This window comes from Mercenaria mercenaria, chromosome 8 (assembly GCF_021730395.1).
Source record: "Mercenaria mercenaria strain notata chromosome 8, MADL_Memer_1, whole genome shotgun sequence".
NCBI classification, from domain to species: Eukaryota; Metazoa; Mollusca; class Bivalvia; order Venerida; family Veneridae; genus Mercenaria; species Mercenaria mercenaria.
Genome location: NC_069368.1, coordinates 10,328,505 through 10,352,940, shown reverse-complemented (window position 1 = coordinate 10,352,940; position 24,436 = coordinate 10,328,505). Strand labels below are relative to the sequence as shown.

Sequence of the window (24,436 nt, the reverse complement as noted above, 5' to 3'; positions counted from 1 at the left end):
AACAAAACTTCTCCATATGAAGTGGAAGTGGCAGATTTCTGTCTTGAGACAGGTTGCTTTCTGTCTAAATGTCAGACAAAATTAGTCCACCTATTAAATGCTCTGATCTCAGACCTCAGAATTCTTTACACTGTAAAGACATTATCAGTGCACTTACTAACCTTTGACATACATATTTTGACCTTGACCTCCAACTGCTAAGACAGGATCCCATGGTGATGAAAGCTCATGAGTTGCAGGTAACTGTATCTGACATAATACTGTCCCTTGTAGTGTATCCCTAATTTGAACATCACCTTTCCTTGTCACAGTCAGCAGCTGAAATGATAAAAATATTTGTGTTATGTTCCTAAAAATAGCAACAGTATTCAATCACTTACAGCATGACATACAAACATTACAATGTATTTTCCCTGATCGATGTTAAGCAAAATTTTAGATTAATTTTTATAGAAATTATATATCTAAGAACTTTAAAAAGAAAATAACACAGTAGCTGGGTTGAGCTGTCATATGCCTATGTGTAAAATATTCTTCTATTACAAGTTAATCTACACATTTAAAATGTGTAATTTTGTTCTAGGTAAAGCTGAACATGTAAAACTAACATTATGAAGTTCTGAATTTTGACACCACAGAAGTTTATTGAAATAATGAAGAAAATTTTTAACGAAACCATATTAAAGATGAAACTTCAACCCTTCTAGTATTTACAGCATTATAACTATAAACAAACAATTATACAAAAAGGGCATATCTAAAGATAAGTGTCAATTTATTTAGAATTTTAGAAATTACTTTCATTTTTAGTACTGTAAATGTAAATACCAGTAAAAGTAATTCTGCATGCTCTAGATTATACATTTTGTATTTGTTTATCATAACATTATTATTATAGCAGTCATATGGGTACAAGACCTATCTACTCTTTTAGTCAATCAGTAAAATTCAAAACTTATTTAAAACTGTTTTCAATACTAAATACTGGATAATATTCCCCCACTTTTGTTACATCTTGATTTCCTATAGACATAGTGGGGTTGTTTATCTTTTAGCCTGCTGGTGACAAGTGGTTCTGCCTTTGCGACCAGTGCAGGCTGGTCTTGGTCTGCACTGGTTGCTATTCAGTCAGTAAAATTTCATGGAACACCCTCTGAATAACAAATGGTATTGCCCAAATTGAATGACAGACCAGTCCATTTTAGAAATTTAGCAGGGTAAGGTTATACATGTAATTCATGTACAGTCAAACCTGCCTGTAGTGATCACTCTTGGGAAATAAAAACAGATGGTCTTTGTTATCAGGTGGTCTTTCTACACAGGTACACTATTTATGATTAAATGAAAAAAAATAATACAGTGGTCTCTACACACAGGTTTTATAGTAGTGGTATATATCTGAAGGTGATCTGTAACACAGGTTTGACTGTAGTTGTGTTTTCAATTCTCCTGCAGATCATGCTGCTCAATATTAATCAGTGTTTTGAATTTAAACGTTCATCCATTCAAGAACACAAGCCAAAATAAACTAGAACTGTCACAGGAGTGACTCATACCCCCACCATACGGTCTTGTCACAGAAGAATGGAAACCATAAGGAATCTTAAAAATACTTTGGAGTACTTCATCCTGGGCTTCCACATATAAGTAATACTAGTATAATACTAGTATAGTAATACAAGTAAATATATTAAATCTCTAATATTAGAGATACACTAAAAGTGAATACAAAAAAGGGTCTTACCGACCCATGTTACCACAGAAAAATGTTTTTACTTTCTACATAGGACTTATAATAAAAAAAGTTAGAAAAATACCTAAAATACTGAAAATCTAAAAATAGGTTCTAAAAATAGACTAATTCCTGGAATTTAAGGGGAAAAAACTCAGTACAAAAGTTAAAAAAAGGTTACTTCCCTTTGGCTCTAAGCCAATCAGAATGAGATATAGTGAAAATACATCAAAATTAACCTTAAATTCTAGGTAAAAGGGGAAACAATTCAAGAAAAATTAGTGTCAGAGTTATGCACCTTGTGTCACATGATGTGGGTGATGAGGTGGAACATCTATTTTAAGTCTGGATCAAATCCATTCAGTAGTAACTGAGATATAGTGAAAATACATCAAAATTTACCTTAAATTCTAAGTAAAAAGGGGCATAATTCATGAAAAATTGGTGTCAGAGTTATGCACCTTGTGTCACATGATGTGGGTGATGAGGTGGAACATGTATTTTAAGTTTGAATCAAATCCATTTTGTAATAATTGAGATGTAGTGAAAATACATCAAAATCAACCTTAAATTTAAAGTAAAAGGGGACATAATTCATAAAAAATTTATGTCAGAGTTAAGCACCTTATGTCACATCATCTGGGTGATGAGGTGGAACAAATATTTTAAGTTTGAATCAAATCCATTTAGTAATAACTGAGATATAGTGAAAATACAACAAAATTAACCTTAAATTCTAAGTAAAAGGGGACATAATTCATGAAAACTTGGTGTCAGAGTTATGCACCTTGTGTCACATGATGTGGGCACATGATGTGGGTGATGAGGTGGAACATCTATTTTAAGTTTGAATCGAATCCATTTAGTAATAACTCAGATATAGTGAAAATACAACAATATTAACCTTAAATTCTAAGTAAAAGGGGACATAATTCATAAAAACTTAGTGTCAGAGTTATGCACCTTGTGTCACATGATGTGGACACATGATGTGGGTGATGAAGTGGAACATCTATTTTAAGTTTGAATGAAATCCATTTTGTAGTAACTGAGATATAGTGAAAATACATCAAAATCAACCTTAAATTCTAAGTAAAAAGGGACATAATTCATAAAAAAAATGGTGTCAGAGTTATGCACCTTGTGTCACATGATGTGGGTGATGAGGTGGAACATCTATTTTAAGTTTGAATTAAATCCATTTAGTAATAACTGAGATATAGTGAAAATACAACAAAATTAACCTTAAATTCTAAGTAAAAGGGGACATAATTCATGAAAACTTGGTGTCAGAGTTATGCACCTTGTGTCACATGATGTGGGTGATAAGGTGGAACATGTATTTTAAGTTTGAATCAAATCCATTTGGTAATAACTGAGACAATAGATTTCGGGACGCGACAGGAAGGGACGCGACGGGACGCAACAAAACTGACTCCTATATACCCCCCTCAAACATGTTTGGTGGGGGTATAATAACTGAGATAATAGATTTCGGGACGCAACGGGACGGGAGAGGACGGGACGCGACAAAACTGCCTCCTATATACCCCCCTCAAACATGTTTGGTGGGGGTATAAATATATGTAACTAATGCAAAACTTTATAGTACACATAAACTATCAATCTGAATAAAACTGATATACAAATGTATTATGTATGTGTTGATATTATGCAGAATTTTTCTAAATAAAAAGACATAAATCTGTAGGCATGCCCCCTTTAAATGTAAAAAAACAACAATGTAACACCTACAATATTACAGCTGTAACAACAATGATACTTCAACATTCAATAAAAAGTATAAAATTCACTTAAAAAACATTAAATACTAAAAAATACTACAAGTAATTATACCTCAGGTGCTGTCTGATATGGAAAAGGCATCATGTTTTCTTTTAAATTATGAATTATGAAACAAGAATTTAACATCTATTTATTTCACATGATAGACTAAATAATATTATTTCATTAACTAGAAATACATTCTGCATGCCCATGGGCAGAATGTCGAGCCCGCCAGCACATTTGACCTCTAAGTGTGACCTTGACCTTAGACCTAGGGATCTGGTTCTTGCACATGACACTCTGTCTCATAATGGTGAACATTCATGCCAAGTAACATCAAAATCCCACCATGGATGAAGAAGAAATGCTCTGGACAAACTTCAATTTGACCTTTGACCTCCAACTGTGACCTTGACCTTTGAGATAGGAACATGGGGTTTGTGCGAGACACTCGTTCTCATTGAGGTAAATATTCATGCCAAATATAAACAAGATTGGTCCATGCAGGTCAAAGTTATGGTCCGGACGCACACACGCACGCACATACACCAACCCGCCAAAAATGACGACTATACCAAGGTCACCGCAAGCAAACTTGACAAAAATAGGAATTTGAATTTGAAGACCAGTCTTAAACAAGATGTATTTGGAAAATGTGCATGCCCGATATGATGGCCTCCTGAAATCTCTTTGACCTTTGTCTTTTAACTGACTGCAAAAACCATAGGGGTTATCTACTGACCACAGACAGTCATCCTAAGAAGTTTGATGCCTGTAGGCCAAAGCGTTCTTCCATAATCAGTAGAAAACTCAAGGTTGACAGACAGACAGACAGACAGACAGACAGACAGACTTTGACACAAAAAAACTGATTAAATGACAGTTGTAAAACAGACACAAATGTGTGAAAACTGTCTTTATTACAGATTACATTGTAACTGCACATGTCACACAGTCATGGTCACTGTAATAGCAGTCAACTGTTCTTCAATTCATGCTGCACACATGATCTAAACATGATCCTGATGTAGACCAAGGTCACCATGCCCTTGCCTACGACGTTTGGACAACCGACCTCAAAATCAATAAGGGTCATCTGCCAACAAAGGTCTGATTGACAAGTATCTTCAGTTATTTTTAGTCTCAAGGTCAATATGACTTTGACCTCCATCCCCCTCTTCTAATGGCCACAAGCAATCATTCTATAAAGTTTCACGACTGTAGCTCAAAGCGTTCTTCAGCTACTGAGCAGAAACCATTTTTAGTCTCAAGATCACTGTTACCTTGGACTTTGACCTACTGACCCAAAAAACTAAAGGGGTCCTCCACTGACCACATGCAATCATCTAATAAAGTTTGAGACCTGTAGGGCACAGTGTTCTTCAGTTATTGATGGGAAGCTGTTTTCAGTCTCAAGGTCACTGTGACCTAGACATTTGACCTACTGTCCCTGAATAGAGTAAGAGTCCTCAAATGAGCACAGGCAATCATCCTACAAAATTGAGGCCTGAAGGCCTAAGCATTCTTCAGTTATCAATCAGAGAGAATCAGACAGGCAGACAGATGGATATTCCAACTTAGAACTACTATATATAGTAGTCGCAACTTGACCGCGATGGTTGACCTTAGGCTGATTATTCATATTGATTATTTCATTGTAGAAATAAAGGGTGCTTAGGGTAGCTGTGTATATTTATATGGAATTAGTTTGTATACAGTGCAGTATCAAAGTATGTATACTTACATTTGATCAGTTTTAACTTTCCAATACACTAATTTATATCTAAACAAATTTATATTCCCATTTACTCATGCAGCTCGTGTTTTTTTCAACACTCTTTTTCAATAATAGATTTGCCTCATCATGTATTATAATACAAAGGTCAATCATCAGGGTCAAGTTGCGTCCACTATATCTCCTGTTTGGGAGAGGGAGGGGTTAAAAAATTAATAATGTAGTGTTTAATTAGTTAAATTCATTTGGAGAATACAAACAAATTGTTGCCTCAGTGCGAAAAGAATGCAACTGTATATAAATATAGAAGAATACACAGTAGTTTAGCAATGAGGTGACAAATGCATGAGGAAGAACAAATCATACTTACCAGATCTGGATGATAAGTAAATGGCTGTAGAACTGTTATGGTGTCATTGTCATTCTCTACCCTACAACGTGTAACAATCAAACATGTCACTGAATTTGGAAAGAAAAAAACACCTAAAAAAATTCACTACTGTAAAACTGGATTCTTTTCCAATATAACACCTTAAAATAGGAGTTTTTGCGATGACTTAACTTTGTGTAATTTTTTTAAAAGCGCAATTTGCTTACCTCAGTCCCACATTTTTATAGAATTCATAAATGACTTTCTTCTATATTTTTAAGTAACATATTTTGTACATAAGGCTAGTTAATCAAACTATTTATAAATACTTGAAAATTAAATATTTTCATGTGGCTATCTTTGCTACACTAAAACTTTCTACTGTATATGGCCAACTTGTGAAACATATGACTCTCTTTTAACAATGAAGCGATTTTCAAGTATTTATTTTGATGAATAGAATTAGGTAACAAAAAAATCAAACTCCTAATGAAAATTTCTGATTTTACAGTCACAGACACCAGAAAACTTACGGCATTGAAATTGTATTGATTTGCAGTGGTATGGCTGCAGTGCCAGTTGAGACTGTGTACAGGGCACTGTTTGCACACATCATCAATATGTAGGTCCCTGTACCAGTGGGGTATGGTGGATATGCTGGTGGGTCCTGGGGATACAGAGCCGGGTCCAAGAACCTTATCTGGACAACAGGAGAATCTTCCTGAACATTAACAACTCCTCGCTGAGTACCTGAAGACAACAATGTAACAACATCTGTGAGATGGCCACTTACAAAAACACAACAGGACTACGCTTGTGCAGCAATTCAAGTCTATAATGAGTTTGGTGCATTGCCTAAGATCTAAAGAAAGAAGACTGGCTTCTACAGTACAATAACAGATATCATCAAACAACCCCTTATATAAATCTCCAGTCCATAGTTTGTGCTATTGACTGGTCAATAGTTCCAAACAGATTTGCTGGTAGACTTAAGAAATGGATTCTGCAAAAATGTATTTAATATGACGTCATGTAATAAAACAGTAAGTCTTATCAGATGGGTTGCTGGTCAATAGTAAAAAATACTAGCCATTCTAACTGAGAATAGTATATTTTAGTCCTAGCCATGTAAGAATATATTTCTTAATTCCAAAGCAGTGATTTTACAGAAAGTAGATGTGCCCATTGTTACGGTCTTATAAACATATTTTGCCCATACAGTCCTCCTAAAATCTTATATGGGTTAAAGAGTGTTCATACCCATGTATCGGTCCCACACAACAAGGTTTCCATTTTCAAGACCTATAGCTATGATGTTGGTATCTGGAGAAGTCTCTGTACTGGTTATCTTGCAAGTGAAAGGCCAAACAAGATCTGGCTTGAACTCTGTATCTGAAGTAAAGAACAGCATTGTATGTGTGTGTGTTCAAGTATAGCATCTTTTCAACAATTTTTCAGTCAATATAAACAACAGTGTCTACCTGAAGCAGTGAGCACAATAACAAACTTTATAGAGCTGCCTCATTCGAATATCACGCCATAGACATGTGACATGACATCGCACCTTGTGACATTATACAGACACCAGGCTGACCAGTCATAGAAGTATCTTCTTAATGTGGAGTGCCAAGTAATGAAGCTACTAACACCATTTTTCATGTCTTTGGTATGACACGATTAGGTAGTGAACCTATGACCTCCCACACACAAAATGGATGTGCTACCACTAGGCTACCAAGGCAGTCAAAACTGCGTAGTAGAAAATTTTAAGCAATACAACACCTCAACAATGTCATGATTTTTTAAGTCAAGAAGGTAGTAAGCACAAGAAAACTAACTAGCATGCTACAGTCAAAATCTATAGTTGAACATTGTACCCACACAGACCAGATATTTTATAACATAGTGTTTATCTTGGGCCAGAATTCAAACCAACATTGGCATGAATGTTGCGCCCAAGAAGCAAAAAATCAGTACAATTGATCAATATTATGATACTGTCCAAAAAATGTTGCAAAAATTATGCTGATTTATTGTGTCACTACACTGGCTTGTTTGTGTCATGTCCTGCTGATGTGTTAGAACCCTGTTAATTAAACAAATCTGTCAAAGTTGTACAGCCACCAGTTTAAAAGAACAATTTAAGCAGGCTGACAACATACAAAATTTTGCCAATATAAGTACATAGCAAAATAATGTGAAACTAGAATGTGTCTGTAGGACACAGGGTGTGCCCCCCACTGGTACATTTGTCACAAATAAGTGGCAATAATTCAAATGTTTGCAGTCTTAATGGGGTATAGCCTCAACAAACATTTTTTGAAAAGGATTCATTATTCTAGGCGCTATACTTTTTGAGCTATGAGCATCACAAACAAAAAATCCACTATTTTGGCTATTTCAAGGGCCATAACTCTGTAATAAGAGCTAAGGTTCTCAAGAAGAATGCTAAGTGTGCAAGGTCACATCACGATAAAGACTCCAGCAAGGTTTCCTGAATTTACATCAAATACTTTTTCAGCTAGATATATAATTAGGTGAAAAAGTGCATTTTTTTACTATTTCAGGGGCCATAACTTTAAAAATAAGGGGTGGAGCCAGACAAAAAATTAGAGGTGTGCAAGTTTATATCATGATAAAGACTTATGCGAGTTTTCAACCATTTATATTAAATATTTTTTGAGTTAGGTGTGTCACAAGGTGAAAATGTACATTTTTGACTATTTCAGGGGCCATAACTCTAAAAATAGGGGGCGGACTCAAATGAAAAATAGGAGTTGCACAAGTTCATATCATGATTAAGACTCATGCAAGGTTTCATGAATCTATATCAAATATTTTTTGAGCTAGGCATGTCACAAGGTGAAAATGTGCATTTTTGACTACTTCAAGGGCCATAACTCTGAAATTGGGGGCAGACCCAAATGAAAAATAGGAGGTGCGCATGTTCATATCATGATTAAGACTCATGCAAGGTTTCATGAATCTATATCAAATACTTTTTGAGCTAGGTGTGTCACAAGGTGAAAATGTGTATTTTTGACTATTTCAGGGGCCATAACTCTGAAAATAGGGGGTGGAGCCAGATGAAAAATAGGAGGTGCGCAACTTCATATCATGATTAAGACTCATGCAAGGTTTCATGAATCTATATCAAATACTTTTTGAGCTAGGCATGTCACAAGGTGAAAATGTGCATTTTTGACTATTTCAGGGGCCATAACTCTGAAAATAGAGGGCGGAGCCAGATGAAAAATAGGAGGTGCGCAAGTTCATATCATGATTAAGACTCATGCAAGGTTTCATGAATCTATATCAAATACTTTTTGAGCTAGGCGTGTCACAAGGTCAAAATGTGCATTTTTGACTATTTCAGGGGCCATAACTCTGAAAATAGGGGGTGGAGCCAGACGAAAAATAGGAGGTGCGCAAGTTCATATCATGATAAAGACTCATGCAAGGTTTCATCAATTTATATCAAATACTTTTCAGGCTAGGCGTGTCACGAACTTCGGACGGACGGACGGACGGACGGACGGACGCACGGACAAGAGCAAATCTATATGCCCCCACCACTCATGGGGTGGAGAAAATTTGATAGAAAATTTTTGTTGTTATATCGTAAATTGTTGTGTCTTTGTCCTATTTTGTTAATCTGCTGTAATGGCAGAAGCACCAACACAACAAAATGGTTTCTTGGTGAAGTTCTTCTGGGATGCCAACACAACAGTATAATTGCTACAAATAAGAACTTTGTGAAACAGTGATACACAAAGAAGCATTTGTATAGCTACACCACTGAAAAGACTGAAATTTGCATTCAGCATTCTCATCCATCAGTGTTTGGCCAAGATGAACCACGAACAAGGATGGTTGCACAGAGGTAAATTGGTCTGCTGGAAAAAAATAATTGCCTATGTCGGACAGCACTTGCTCTGTAGATATGTCATTTACATAACATAGATTGTAGTATACCTTGATGAAGTCTCAAGAATAAAAGTGAATTTGAATATATCATTCTTTATAGTTAAAGTTGCTCTTAATACATTGCTTGTGTTTTACCTTTAGAAGTCTTTATAAGTGAATACTGCATTAAGTTAGTGGAGCCTGGCCACCATACTGCCACTGTAGTTGGACGTCCTTCTAGGCTGGACTGTTCCAGTCCTTGTGGTAGCATCCTGCCTGCAGTCAGGAAATGAAAGTTCGGATATCTGTAATATAAATACAATATTTAATGTATACAAGGGAATTTAGGACAATATCCTTCCCCCCTCCTCCCCCACCTCTGGCTGGACGAAATCCCACCCTCAATCTGAGAAGGCTGACAAAATCCAACCTTTGACTTTGTTGAATGAAAACACTAAAATTACAAAATAATTAAAAGAAAACTAGAAAATGCTTTTGTAAAAAAGCGCATGACTCCCCCAATGCAAAGTCCTATAGGCAAGAAGACAATAGGGGTCAGGAGCGAAAGTCAAAGAGACACTGATGGTTGGTTGCAATAGGGATCATCCACTTGGCATGTCCAGTCATCACGCTAAATTTCAACACTCTTGGCCTAGTGGTTCTCAAGTGACTGTTCAGACTCCTGTGACCTTGACCTTTGATCAAGTGACCTCAAAATAAATAGGGGTCATCTACTCTGCATGTCCAATCATCCTATTAAGTTTCAACATTGTAGGTCAAGTGGTTCTCAAGTTATTTCCAAAAAATGATTTTACATGAACAGGCCACTGTGACCTTGACCTTTAATAGACTGACCCCAAAATCAATAGGGGTCATCTACTCTGCATGTTCAATCATCCTATAAAGTTTAAACATTTTGGGTCAAGTGGTTCTCAAGTTATTGATCGGAACTGGTTATCAATGTTCAGGCCCCTGTGACCTTGACCTTTAATGGAGTGACCCCAAAAACAATAGGGGTCATTTACTCTGCAAGAACAATCATCCTATGAAGTTTCAACATTCTGGGTCGAGAGGTTCTCAAGTTATTGATTGGAAATGGTTTTCCGTGTTCAGGCCCCTGTAGCCTTGACCTTTAACAGAGTGACCCTAAAATCGTTAGGGGTCATCTACTCTGCATGACCAATCATCCTATGAAGTTTCAACATTCTGGGTCAAGTGGTCCTCAAGTTACTGACCGGAAATGGTTTTAAATGTTCAGGCCCCTGTGACCTTGACCTTTCACAGAGTGACCCCAAAATCGTTAGGGGTCATCTACTCTGCATGACCAATCATCCTATTAAGTTTCAACATTCTGGGTCAAGTGGTTCTCAAGTTACTGACCGGAAATGGTTTTCAATGTTCAAGCCCCTGTGACCTTGACCTTTTATGGAGTGACCCCAAAATTGATAGGGGTCATCTACTCTTCATGACCAATCATCCTAAGAAGTTTCAACATTCTGGATCAAGTGGTTCTCTAGTTATTGATCGGAAATGGTTTTCAATGTTCAGGCCCCTGTGACCTTGACCTTTGACGGAATGACCCCAAAATCAATAGGGGTCATCTACTCTTCATGACCAATCATCCTATGAAGTTTCAACATTCTGGGTCAAGTGGTTCTCTAGTTATTGATCGGAAATGGTTTTCAATGTTCAGGCCCCTGTGACCTTGACCTTTGACGGAGTGACCCCCAAATCAATAGGGGTCATCTACTCTTCATGACCAATCATCCTATGAAGTTTCAACATTCTGGGTCAAGTGGTTCTCTAGTTATTGATCGGAAATGGTTTTCAATGTTCAGGCCCCTGTGACCTTGACCTTCGACGGAGTGACCCCAAAAACAATAGGGGTCATCTACTCTTCATGACCAATCATCCTATGAAGTTTCAACATTCTGGGTCAAGTGGTTCTCTAGTTATTGATCGGAAATGGTTTTCAATGTTCAGGCCCCTGTGACCTTGACCTTTGACGGAGTGACCCCAAAAACAATAGGGGTTGTCTACTCCAGCAGCCCTACAACCCTATGGAGTTTGAAGGTTCTAGGTCAAATGGTTCTCCAGTTATTGCTCGGAAATGAAGTGTGACGTACGGACGGACGGACGGACGGACAGGGCAAAAACAATATGTCTCCTAGGGGAGACATAATAAACTACAGCTGTCACAGGAGTGACGAATTATACACCCACAATACGGCCTTATCACTTAAGTTACCTTTATTTCCTAAAATGCAATACCTACAGCTATCTTCAGAGAAAGGACTCTTTCTAAGCTTATCAGGACCATTGACCAGGAACCAAATCTTGGACACAGGAAAGCAGCCCTGAATCTACTTGGACAACGTATAGAAGAAGATAACCAAGTGACAGATGCATTGCCAGCTGTGCATTGCATTGTTATTAGTTATCCCTGAATTTATGGGGAAGAAATAATGCTGCCAAGATCCATATATGTAGGCTTCTATCAAAAGTAGTAAATGACAAGGCTTGGAAGCAGTCACTCCATTCAATTTTCATCAATATCTGGGATGGCAGGTAGTTTTGGAGATGAAGTCCATACAAGAATCACAATTCATACTTTGCCTAGGAAAATCAAAGGGCCACAACTCAGACAAAAATATGTACAACTTCTGGGGATTTCTTGTTGATTTTGTTAAAACACTGACTATGGCACATGAAAGACAACTGACAAAATGGCTTTGATCAAGTTTTGATGAAGAAAATGTTCTAGGAGTGCAAATTTTCAGGAATATGGGCTGAAGTAGTGTATAAGGAAAATATAAAATTCTCACAGAAATTTTGGATTTTACAGTCAATATAAATCAGAATATTTTGCTTCAAAATACATAAAATTATATCTCAATGATGCATACAAATAAACTTCAAGTAAATTCATATTTACATACTGTTGTATTTTTTCCATATTTTCATCCTCCTCAGGAAGATATTTGAGCAGGTTGTCATGGAGATGATCAAAGACGGACTGTCGGAGGTCTAGGTGAGCTTGCGTGAACAGCAAGTTATGCCCTGTACCAACTACATCATTACTCTCCACTTTCTGGCATGTGGAGTGAAGATTTGCCACTGATGTTCCTGCATAACAGTATTTAACCTTTGAAATTTAATTGTAAATCACCTAAAACTATTTATCATAAAACATCACACAAGTTCATGTAAAACACTCCCACACAAGATATCATAACACAAGATATCCTAAAACATACCCACACAATTTAATCTAAAACACTTCCATGTGAGTATACTCCCATATACATTACTGTAAAATACTCCTACACTAGTTATCCTAAAACATACCCACACACATACCTGTAAAACATTCTGAAGTAAGTTATCGAAAAACATTCCCACACATATCATCCTAACACATTCCCACACAAATTATCATCACACATGCCCAGACAAATTATCGTAGCACATTTCGACACATTGTGTTTAATTGTAAAATACCACAAACTAGTTAATTCATAAAGCACTCCCACACAAGATATCATAAAACATGCTCCCACAAGTTTACTAAATAACACACTCCAACAGTCACAAGATATCCTAAAACAATCCCACAAAAGTTATTCTATGACACTCCACACAAGTAAATTCCTTAATTATTCCCACACAGGTTACTTTAAAATATTTCCAAAATAAGTTATCATAAAACATTCCCGCACAACTATTTCTAACACATTCCTACAAAAGTTATTGTAACACATTCCCCACCAAGATATCGTAGCACATTTCCACACAAGATATAGAAAAACATTCCCACACAAGCTATTGTATCACATTCCCACACAAAACATTGTCACATAAGTTATTGTAATACATACCCACATTATCTATCATAACATACTCCCATACAAGTTATTTATTAAACACATTCCCACATGAATTACTGTAACACATTCAGTGTGGCTGCCCTTTGCTCCTTGGTCCAGTGGCACGGTTCCCCATACAGCAGATTCTGGTATGCATAACATTATCCATTCTGAGGATGTGACTGACCCAGTGTAGGTGGCATTGATGGAGTAGCGGGTACATTGAAGGAAGTCCCGCTCTTATGACAGAAGACAGTTATGACATTAATACATATGGTTTGTTACGTCTATTAAAAACAGATTACCTGTTAAAGTTGGCGGAGGTTTGACTTTCATTATGAGTTGAGGTGATCCAAATTTGTATTCACCAGACAAGGGATCCTGGATGTGAAAAAAATCATAAAATATTTGAAAGCTATGAATTTTAAAGGTATAGAGAGTAAACTGTTCTTGTAAGTCAATGAATACAAAATTCTTTTTTCTTTCAACTTGTGATTTGTAAACTAATCGAAGTACAATCTGTGAGGTGTCTATTTTATTGAAATACATTGGTAAACTTTGTAAAACAACACAACTGAATGAGTTTTACATGTATATTCACTTCATAAAGAAAAAATAACCCAAAATTCAACTACCGGTTTCTTTTCTTAAGTTATTTTTTAGTACACTGTCTAGGATTTTTACATTACAGTTTTCAGTATCTGATAAATACTGTAGATCTACTAAAATAAAAACTTATGAATTCTAAAAACAAATACCATAGATCTTTACTAATTTAAATTAACTGAATTACAACTCCTGACGCCGGGACAAAAATGATTAAGGAAGTAATTCTTGTAAAAGATTTTCACATCTGGCTATCCAGAGAACACCTTAACTTTCAAAATATTAGAAAACAGCTACCTTAAATTAAGATCGGACATATATATTATACATCAATGCTTAAAGCCTAAAATTTAGTGTTGGATTTCAAATTTTCATATAAAGTATCTGATTTAAAGATTTCAAATTTTCATATAAAGTATTCGATTTAAAGATTTCAAATTTTCATATAAAGTATTAGATTTTAAGATTTTAAATTTTCATATAAAGTATCAGATTTAAAGATTTTAAATATTCATTATAAAGTATTCAATTTAAAGATTTCAAATTTTCATATAAAGTATTCAATTTAAAGATTTCAAATTTTCATATAAAGTATTAGTCTAAGAATTATTTGAGATATTGTTTATTTATCTCAAAAGTCATGAACTATTACTACCATATATAACTAAATTAATTAGAAATTAATCTTCATATATTTCAGCTACAAAGAATTAATGATGTTAATACATTAATATATATATATATCTTTTTCTTTAAAATTATCAAAATGTAATAAATCAGTTCGAAGCTTACAAGCTGCTTCTTCTGATAAAGACATTTGGGAAACATGCATGTTCCAAACCCACACTTTATTATTTCATGTACCAGCACCTTAAATAGTTACTAAGGTAGCGGGATACCACAAAGCGAATGATGCACATCTGAACTCCGAAGTGTCTTTATATATTCCTTGATGATAGTTACATTCTGAAATGTCTAAGATTGTCAACAGACATCCATTTCTCACAACCATACCATTTCGATCAATAACACAGCTATTTTTTTCTCTTAGAAATAACACTAATAAACATCCTTAAATTTAAAATCAAAATAAGACTTTCAGAATCAGTACATTCTATGGCTAAAAGTTTTTGACAAACACTAGACTGTCTAAAATTATTGTTCAATATCACAACTATTCCAACCATTCTCCCAATTAATTTGTGCCTATATGAAAAAAATTATATCCGCAACAAACATATATATCTATAACAATTAATTACGATATAATCTTTATATCACGACAAAGGCTTTGCAAGATACAGGCATGTGAAACACTTCATATCAGGCTAAACAGTATATATGCTTGTCACACGTGCTCAGTGAGGTGATGCTGGATAAAATTGAACAAACTTGAGATAACTGTGGCATCTTAAAGGGGAATATGCTGCATTTTAAGGCATTTTTACTAGAAACAGCTTCGTGAAACAAAAAAACTAACTAATAAACTTCAAACAAAAGAAAGGATATAGTTACAGCGGCCTGTTTAAATATGATCAAATTGGAATAAAATAGCAGACCTTTTGGCAACAGAGACATCAACTTTTAAGTTTTAAAATATTGTGTATTCCCCTTTAAAACAACAGGTAAAAAAAACCATCGGCATATCTCAGGCAGAAATGGATGCTTTTATCTGAGGTTGATCATAAATACAATACAGTAAGTAGTGTTCAAACATTTTTACTGTACCCATGATAAAACATTTCTAAAAGAAACATTTAATTAAAAACAAATGATCTTTCAAGTCAATGGAACTTTTGGAAACCTTTTTGCTTAAGTTTGAGCACCAGTAAAGTCAATCAGCAATTTTTGTCCAATTGTGTATTTTATTATGTTATTCAATAAATGTATTGTAGCTTTTATGAGCATATAATTTTGTGCCCCGTAGGAGTTCAAGACAGAGGATTCAACATGAACCATTCCAGTACTACGCACTAAGTGAGCAAAACTTTTGGCAGATACCGGTAACTGGTCAATTTCTGTCAACAAGGTTTGGGAACAAAAGAAACCCCTGGAAACTTTAAGGTTACTTTCAGACTGAAGGCATTTTAGAAGAGATTTCATTATAAGTGAGAGGATGTAAATTTGTGATGTGAGATTTTTCAAGAAATTATCTTTGGAAGTCTACTTTTTAAATATTTTCTTGTGGATTAAAAGTTCTTGGGCATATTTGAATATACATTATTCTATTGGAATATATTTACCATCTTTTATTCACTCAGGTCCAAGGGAGGTAATTGTACAAAGATCCATTAGCTACTATATCAATGTCTACTTTTTGCTTTATTTTAAATATTCTAAATTTCATATCATGACAGTCCAATAGATAATTGTCATTAACTGACCTTACTGTTAGGTAAATTGTGAAAGTCTATCAAAGGATCTATTGAAATAAAAGGAGTTTGAAGTCTTATTATGAATGGCGCTTGTCCAATTACTCTAAAACAATGGCAGGTGCAAATAATTCACGAAGATGCACCATTTCCTTCAATAACGCAATTAAAGACAAACTTGAAATTTGCGGATAAACGAATAAATTGATACACATACGAATTCAAATAATTACAAAGTTTTATGTCAAGGACTAAATGATAAATAAAAGAAATATTTTGTAGCATTTATAAGATGATGAAAACTAGCATACTTAGTAATTGAAGCATTCATAAAGAATAACCAATTAATATAAATAATTTAATCAGATTTCTTAATCCATTTTGGTAAAAACAAGCAACTTCCTATCAAGACAACCTTTAATCAACTGCCGATAATTACTGTGACATATTGAGAATGATTGAACTACACGGTACCTATAACATATATTATTTCGGACAGGAAATAAATTTGAATAACTATATACTAAATAGTTAAATAATAGTGTGGTCTTAAATTCGCACATTGTTCATAGCGCAAAATATGCGAAAATTCGTCCTGCGGGAACAAAAATTGTTTCACAGTAAGTATTAACTACAGATAAAGGTATTAACTACATTAATAGAGGAAAGGTCCCTTTCAACCAACATTTTTGTGACATAAAAACACGTGTGAGGTGTGTGACAAATCTAAACAGATTAAATTATAAATTAATCAGTAAGAGAGTATCTGTTTATAATTAAATGTGAATGGTTAGGGAATATGTTATGACATTTTGACTTACTCTTGGCGTCTCTATATTCAACACAGAGGGGTCCATACCCAAGTTACCCATGTTATTTGGCTCAGAACCCTGCTGGGATTTTCCACTGGCTGGTCGGGACTAGGTATATGTACAGTATTGTATTACTATATAGCGTTCATTTAATTATAATGAAATAACAGACATCTTAAATTTTTTCTAAAATACCACTGCAAACCAGATCATTATTCAGACAAGCCAAAAGATTTGACTCGCTACAATCATGTTTTAATATTTAACATCTATTATGTATAAATATACAATATTAACCAAATTCGTTAACATAAAAATGTTTCCATCATTAGCTAATCATTACACTTACTGAATGCTTGCCAATCAATAGTCAAAACTATTGACAGAGGTCCAAAGGCCAAAAGTTTTGACTACTGACCAGCAAGACATTCAGTAAGTACTTTATTATTACATGACATCAGAAATAATTTTTTCTATTCTTTTTCTTCAAGTTTTGACTTTAGGCCAGCAAAATTTAGTTTTGAATTATTTATGGATTACAGACTTGCAACATTACAAGAAAAAGCCAAAATATATTGCATTTTCGAAGTATTATTATCTAAAGTTTCAAAAGCAGAGAAGACCTGTTATAAACTGTCAAAAGGTCAAGAGAAATAGCAGTTTAAAAAGCTATATCAGATTCAGACTTTTTAAGTTTCCACACTGGCCAGTATACAATATGAATAAATATGAGCCGTGCCATGGGAAAACCAACATAGTGGCTTTGCGACCAGCATGGATCCAGACCAGCCTGCACATCCGTGCAGTCTGGTCAGGATCCATGCTGTTCGCTTTTAAAGCCTACTGCAATTAGATAAACTGTTAGCGAACAGCATGGATCCTGACCAGACAGCGCGGATGCGCAGGCTGGTCTGGATCCATGCTGGTCGCAAACCCACTATGTTGGTTTTCTCAAGGCACGGCTCATTATGTAATCACAGTTTTTTAAGCATAATATGCTTCACAGTTTAGAATTTGTTCAAAACAGAATAGAGTCTTATATAACAATAGTAATAATAGCATAAAATACTGCAGCAGTCCACTGTAAGAGAAATAAGCTTTGTACATTAAAACATCATACAGTAATTGATACATTTTAATGAGAAATTATCAAATTAACACCATGGGCAGGAAATAAACTATTACGTGCTTTTCCAAAAAATACAACAAGGAATCTGTAACCAGAAATGTTCTTTTTTTCAGTGGAACACAATCAAGTTGCCAGATACTGTTTTGTTTGTTTGTTTTTTTTCAACACTATTTCTCATATGTAATGGTAGGCAGTTAACCTAATTCTAAACCTATTCTCCACAAGTAACTGTCAACTTCCCCACATGAATCAGAGATGGAGGACGAATGATTTCAGACTTTTCTCAAATCATCACGGAGGACATATGGCCTGCCCGTGGATCAAACTTGCGACCCTGCAATCCGTAGATCTGCGCTCTCCCTACTGCACTAAGCAGGCAGGTTTCAGATACTGTTATATCATTATTATTTGTGGAGGACTAATTTTTAACAGATTACATAGCTGCATCAATCCACCAAATTAAATCTCAATGAAAAAGCTTATATTCCATTATTTCTGTCTTTAAAAATTAAAATCCATGAATTGATGCCCCTCATAATAATGAAACAGTTGATTTTGCTGAAACCATGGTATTCTATGCCAATGAAATTTAAATAATTTTACAGTATCAAGAGTCATAGCTTCAAGTATTGATGTGTTCCTTGTTTTAGCATTACAGCCTCATGGCTATTGACAATTTCTCATTATTATATGAATATAAATTTATATATATATATAACGCTGATACATTTGATATTTTCCTGCGTCTCCGACCAACATACGGCTTTCTAAGTGATAACAGCGCACCAAGGGAATCTGTCACCTATCCAGTAATACAATGTAGCAATTACTTTACGAAACATGGAAATAACCGATATATTTTGGTTTCAACACCATGTTCGTAAGCCAGTTTATGTAACCAGTATTTCTGGGTTCTGAACCAGTACTGGCCTGTACTCCACAAATAAATTCCACACATGAATCAAAGGTGGAGAACATATAACTTCCTATACCTTGTCTTATCTGTCAAAATGTCATTTAAAACATGCCTTTTCCACTGATCAAACACATTACAACTCTACTTATGGTCCAGAGTTGAATGAGATATGAATTCTGTCTACTGAGCAGAACAGGCTATACCAAAATGTAGAAAACATTCCCAACTATAATCTGTGGCAAGTCACTCAAAAAGAGACAATGACATGGTCAATACCACAATTTTGTGCACCACTTCACTCTGTCTATTGTGTCAAATGTCCCAACACCTTGCATGAAAAATCTGCTTTGTGCATATACCGGTAATCTTACTTTTTTTGACTTGGAAGCAAGCTGTGAGTTTCTCAAAAACAGGTTGAACTTGACAGATTTTGCCGAGTTTATAGATGATGCCAAACTCTGTACAAATCAACACGTTTATACTATATACATTGTAATTAAATAATTACTGTGAAATTACTATTATTGAAGTAGGACTAATTTTTGATGATTTCGAGGTTCTGCAAATCCACAAAATAAAAATCCCAAGGAAAAATGAAAATCTAATTAACTTAATTTATCTAAAAATTTAATCATTTAATATTCTTTTGAGTATAGACTATAATTTTATCATTCTGTTCTAGTGAAATATAAAAAGTACCAGTAAATTGTTTCAAAATATAATGTTGTTATTGTGTATTTAAAGCCACAATACTTCCAATAGCCATCTGTTTTTTTTTTACTTAGTGCTTTAATAGAAACTAATTTTTAAATTAGTAGTTAGTCATTACAATTCTTATGCTCTAATTTATTATCTTGATTTTGTCAAATTGGAAAAAAACATTTCAATACAACTGAATCATGAATAGAAGATAACTTATTTTCTCACCTTTGAGACATGAATATTCTGAATAAAATACTATTGTGAGGTAATCATATGTCACACTGCTTGTTTCAAATTGTCTTTATTATTGGTCAGGGACTACTTTATTCAAATTAGCCATTACTTGGTAGAAGTACAACATGGAAAAATCCACAAGGTGAGAAAATAAATCTATCAAACTTACTAAGGTGTGGAAGGCAATCCCATCCTTAGTTTGAAATATGTCCAAAAATCTGGTAGAACCTCGTTTTTGTACAAATCTCAACCTCCGGCTGGTTTTCCTTATCCACAATTCACAGGATTGGTATACACATTTTTATTAGCAAAGTTGTCTCCCTTTCACAATTCAGTTCTACAAATACTAAGGAAATTTGCTACATATTCATCCTTGACACAAAGCCTTAAAGCAGGCTACAGCAAAAAAATAGCAAATCTGTCTACAATAATTAATTTTTAATAGTAAAATATTGTAAAGACTACCACAGTATGGCCCAATGAACCTTAAAGCTGGCCAACAACTAAATAAAAAGTTTAATTCTGTCTACTATTATTTTAGTAGTGAATTTTAATGCCATATAATTGTAGAAACTAAAGCAATCATAACTCCATCTTAAAGCTGGCCGACAACAATATACATGTAAAAACCTGTCTACAATCTAGCATTTTACCATCTTAATAACAGATTGTCTTTCAGGATGAGCAAAGGTCACTTTCAATCGAGCCGGATCAGGCCCTCTCTAATTCAATAAAATAAGTTTATTACATATATTGTACACATTAGGACAAAAGGAAAATTATCCCATTTTCTGCTGTATAGCACTGTTCAAAATGACCTTTCTGACAAAAGTTATTCACCAGTTAATAAGGTGATTTTATAATTATGTGAATTAATTAAACATTTACAAATAGCAGAAACTACAAAATTGTTATTGGGGACTTATTTTCAAGGACTTTGTGGTTGCATTAACTGATGAATTTACATCCCAGCTGCCATAAAAAATTCTTGTTATTTTATCTCTGAAAACTTGTAATCCACAAATCTTAGGTTCCCCATAAAAAAGTTGTTTTTGAACAAAAGCACAAAATTTTCTGCCAATGAAAACAGTACACTATAAAAATTTGAGTGTAATCCATTTATTATATATGGATTGCACTCAAATTTACCCAAATTCTAAATAATAATCCCTTACAAAAGATTAAATTTGTGGAATCTTTGCTAGAATGGTTGTTTTGAACTGAGCTATATGAACAAAAGCAACTCCAACAAAACAATCTTAAGAATAAAAAAGCTAGATATACAGCTGTTCAGTATTTAAAAAAACAAAGTTTAGTTGATACAGAAAATGGTTCTCTTTTATTTCCTTAACAAACTTAAAATAAAATATTCCGAAAGAATATCAATAGAACCATACCAATTGTATGAATTAAAATAAAAAGAACTATAATCACCTGTGACTGTTCAGCTGTATCAAGTGGAGCAACAGAGTTTGCGATCGATGCAACGCTTGGTTCATCTGTGTCTGCCTTGCTTGGTGCCACCTCACTCTGGGCAACGGACTCAGTTTCAAGCTAAATGATATATAATAAATTACAAGAGTTGAACGGAAAAACTAAATTCTCTATCTTATATGACTATTTGCAACTTTCCCTTCAACCCTAGTAGTGGGCTCATAATATTTTTATTTTGTTTTGTGTTTCACACCATTTTTCAATAGTATTTGAGTTATGTAACAGCAAGAAGTTAACCTTACCAGTGTTCCTGGATTCTGTACCAGTACAAACCTGTTCTCTACAAGTAAATGCCAACTTCCCCACATGAATCAGAGGTGGAGGATGAATGATTTCAGAAACAATGTCTTTTATCAAATTGTCACAGAGAACATATGCCTCGCCCGAACTCACGACCCCGCTATCCGTAGATGTGAGCTCTCCCTATTGAGCTAAGTGAGCGGGCTTTGGGGCTGTAATGACACCTGGAAAATAACCCAATTCCCAGTATGTGACTTCGGCATTCACTAGTTTTTAGTGAATATCAAACTGCTAAACTAGAAATTGTAATTACACTGAAACTGTTGAGTGTTGGTATGGGTCCACTGCCTTAAGAAAGGATTGAAAAATGAATCATACAGTGGATGTGCAAAATGTCTATAAAACAGATATCTACAGATATCTGTGCTCAGAAAGACTGTAAAAAGTCATAGTTGAGACTGAGTGATAGTTCTGGTAAAATTTCATTTGGTATGGAAAATAAATTGGAAATTTTAAAAACTACACAAAGAAGTAAATATTGTTCCAGTCCTGAGAGGGCTGGTTCTGTCTGGTGAACTCTGACAATTCTGATGAATATATGCTCAGCACCGTTATCAAAAACATTTCTTAAAGGCGTACGCTAGAATTCCCTGTATATGAGATGGGTGAAATTTTTCCCAATCACAGAATTTCTTCGTACTTTGGATATTGAAGGACAATCATCTAAGAAACAAAAATATGCAATAAAAATCATAGGTCACCGGTACTGAAAGAGTTATCTGCCCTTGAAAATGGCATTTATGGCATTTTGGGGGAAAATGCTGTTTTCAAGGGCAGATAACTCTTTTTCAGAAATTCTATTCGGAAAAATTTTGCTCGAATTCTAGCGTACGCAAAATTCATATGTTTTCTCATTATTTTACCTCTGACATTGCTTCTTCCCTTTTCTCTTTTTCTTCCTTCTTTTTTATGGCTGCTGTCATGGTTTCAAGGTCACTGACCCACGTATCCCGTGGCAACTTGTGAACTTCTAACCAAAGGTCATGGCTAGAAGGATCTTTAAAAAAAAACTGCACTTAACAAGACTCAACAACAAATAAACACATTCAAAGAAATTCTACAATAAAAAATCCTAGTAAAAACTCACTTTAAATGACCAATTTTTTGTCAAAGGCATCAGGTTTCTTAACTGAGAGCTCAATGTACACATGATTAATATCAAACTAGATAGATAAAGGATCAACCTTATACTAGTGCAATACAGTGAAATCATCACTCCTGTATAGCGACTAATTTTCTTGGCTTTCGTGATTGAGTCAATCCACTTATTTAAATCCCAATGAACAGGTAAAATTCTCATTCATTTTATGTTCAAAATTTGAAATCCCATTTCATATCTCCACAAAACAGCCATACTTTCCACAACCACAAAATTCCATGTCTACGAAATTATATGATTTTAAAGCACCTTCTACCATTTTGACCTTTATTACATTCTATTGAAATAACAAGCATCATTATGTTAAGTCTTGAAAAATGGAAACTGCATACCGTACCTATGTTATAATCAGTTTTTCATCAAGTACATTTGATCTGTATAAAAACAAATGCTGTCTGGTATGAAATAGTTCTAAAGTTTAAAGATACCATTTAACCCTTACCATGCTGGACACAAATGGATTCTGCCTTTGCGACCAGTGTAGGCTGATCATGATCTGCACTGTTTGCTATTCAGCTAGTACCCCTTTTAACAGTGAATGGTACTGTCCAAATTGGAAGATGGACAAGTTCATCATAGAAATTCAACAGGGTAAGAATTAAACTTAATAAAACAGCTTACTTTCCATGACCATGCCTAGGTAATCCCCATCAGTAGATGCTTCAAGCTTGCTGATCAATAATTTATTGTCAGATTCCTAAATAAAAAAGACAGCAAGAAACAAGGACACATAAGTACAAGTAAAGTACAAGGATTCATTACAGTTATTCATAATAAAATTTAAATACCTTAAAACTTAATTAAAGAAAGCAGAGGATTGTAACAACTTGTTTTACATGACATGAATTAGGCCATATCAGATTGGATCTATGTTAAACAACCTTTGGCTGGTAGAGTTTCAGTTGTCTAATCGAAAACAAAAATGTAAAAGTTAAAAACATCAGTGATGATGTATAAAACGTAATCACAATGACCATTTCTGTTCTTTACAGAGTTACTACATTAGTTTTAAACTTAACAAATATCTACATGTTAGAAATGCTTTAAATATATGTATTACTAAAATTTGGGTATATTTTTCAATGGTGTAAAAGCTATCAGAAACTCAACTTCATTCTTGCTTTTTTATCAACACTTCTTTTGTTTTATCCTGCCTAGTAGGTAGGTTCTGAACAATGATGAGGACATTAAACATAGACCCAGTTCAGTATGGCCTAACAGAATATGAAAACAAACAATAGTGTAGACAGAATGCTAGCCTTCTTGTTAGCTTAAACTGACAAAGCAAATTATGTGATGCAAGATATATATATTT

At 34.5% G+C, this 24,436-nt stretch overlaps 1 protein-coding gene across 7 annotated transcripts in view; it reads right to left on the bottom strand.

Moving 5' to 3' along the window:
• The window catches only part of LOC123523069 (WD repeat-containing protein 93-like), a 41,541-nt gene that overhangs the window by 14,162 nt on the left and 2,943 nt on the right, over window positions 1-24,436 (bottom strand). For 3 of the 7 annotated variants that reach the window (XM_053549357.1, XM_053549362.1, XM_053549358.1), the window contains exons 4-14: window positions 23,743-23,818; window positions 22,826-22,959; window positions 21,603-21,722; window positions 17,197-17,295; window positions 13,703-13,778; window positions 12,471-12,657; window positions 9,688-9,836; window positions 6,886-7,017; window positions 6,159-6,375; window positions 5,626-5,686; window positions 162-318 (exon numbers count right to left, since the gene is read on the bottom strand). In XM_053549357.1, coding sequence (XP_053405332.1) covers window positions 162-318; window positions 5,626-5,686; window positions 6,159-6,375; window positions 6,886-7,017; window positions 9,688-9,836; window positions 12,471-12,657; window positions 13,703-13,778; window positions 17,197-17,295; window positions 21,603-21,722; window positions 22,826-22,959; window positions 23,743-23,818 — 1,408 coding nt within the window. Of the gene's footprint in view, window positions 1-161; window positions 319-5,625; window positions 5,687-6,158; window positions 6,376-6,885; window positions 7,018-9,687; window positions 9,837-12,470; window positions 12,658-13,702; window positions 13,779-17,196; window positions 17,296-19,043; window positions 19,119-19,603; window positions 19,691-20,821; window positions 20,891-21,602; window positions 21,723-22,825; window positions 22,960-23,742; window positions 23,819-24,436 lie in introns of all 7 variants that reach the window. The other 4 variants (XM_053549361.1, XM_053549359.1, XM_053549360.1 and 1 more) reach the window with 4 other exon arrangements.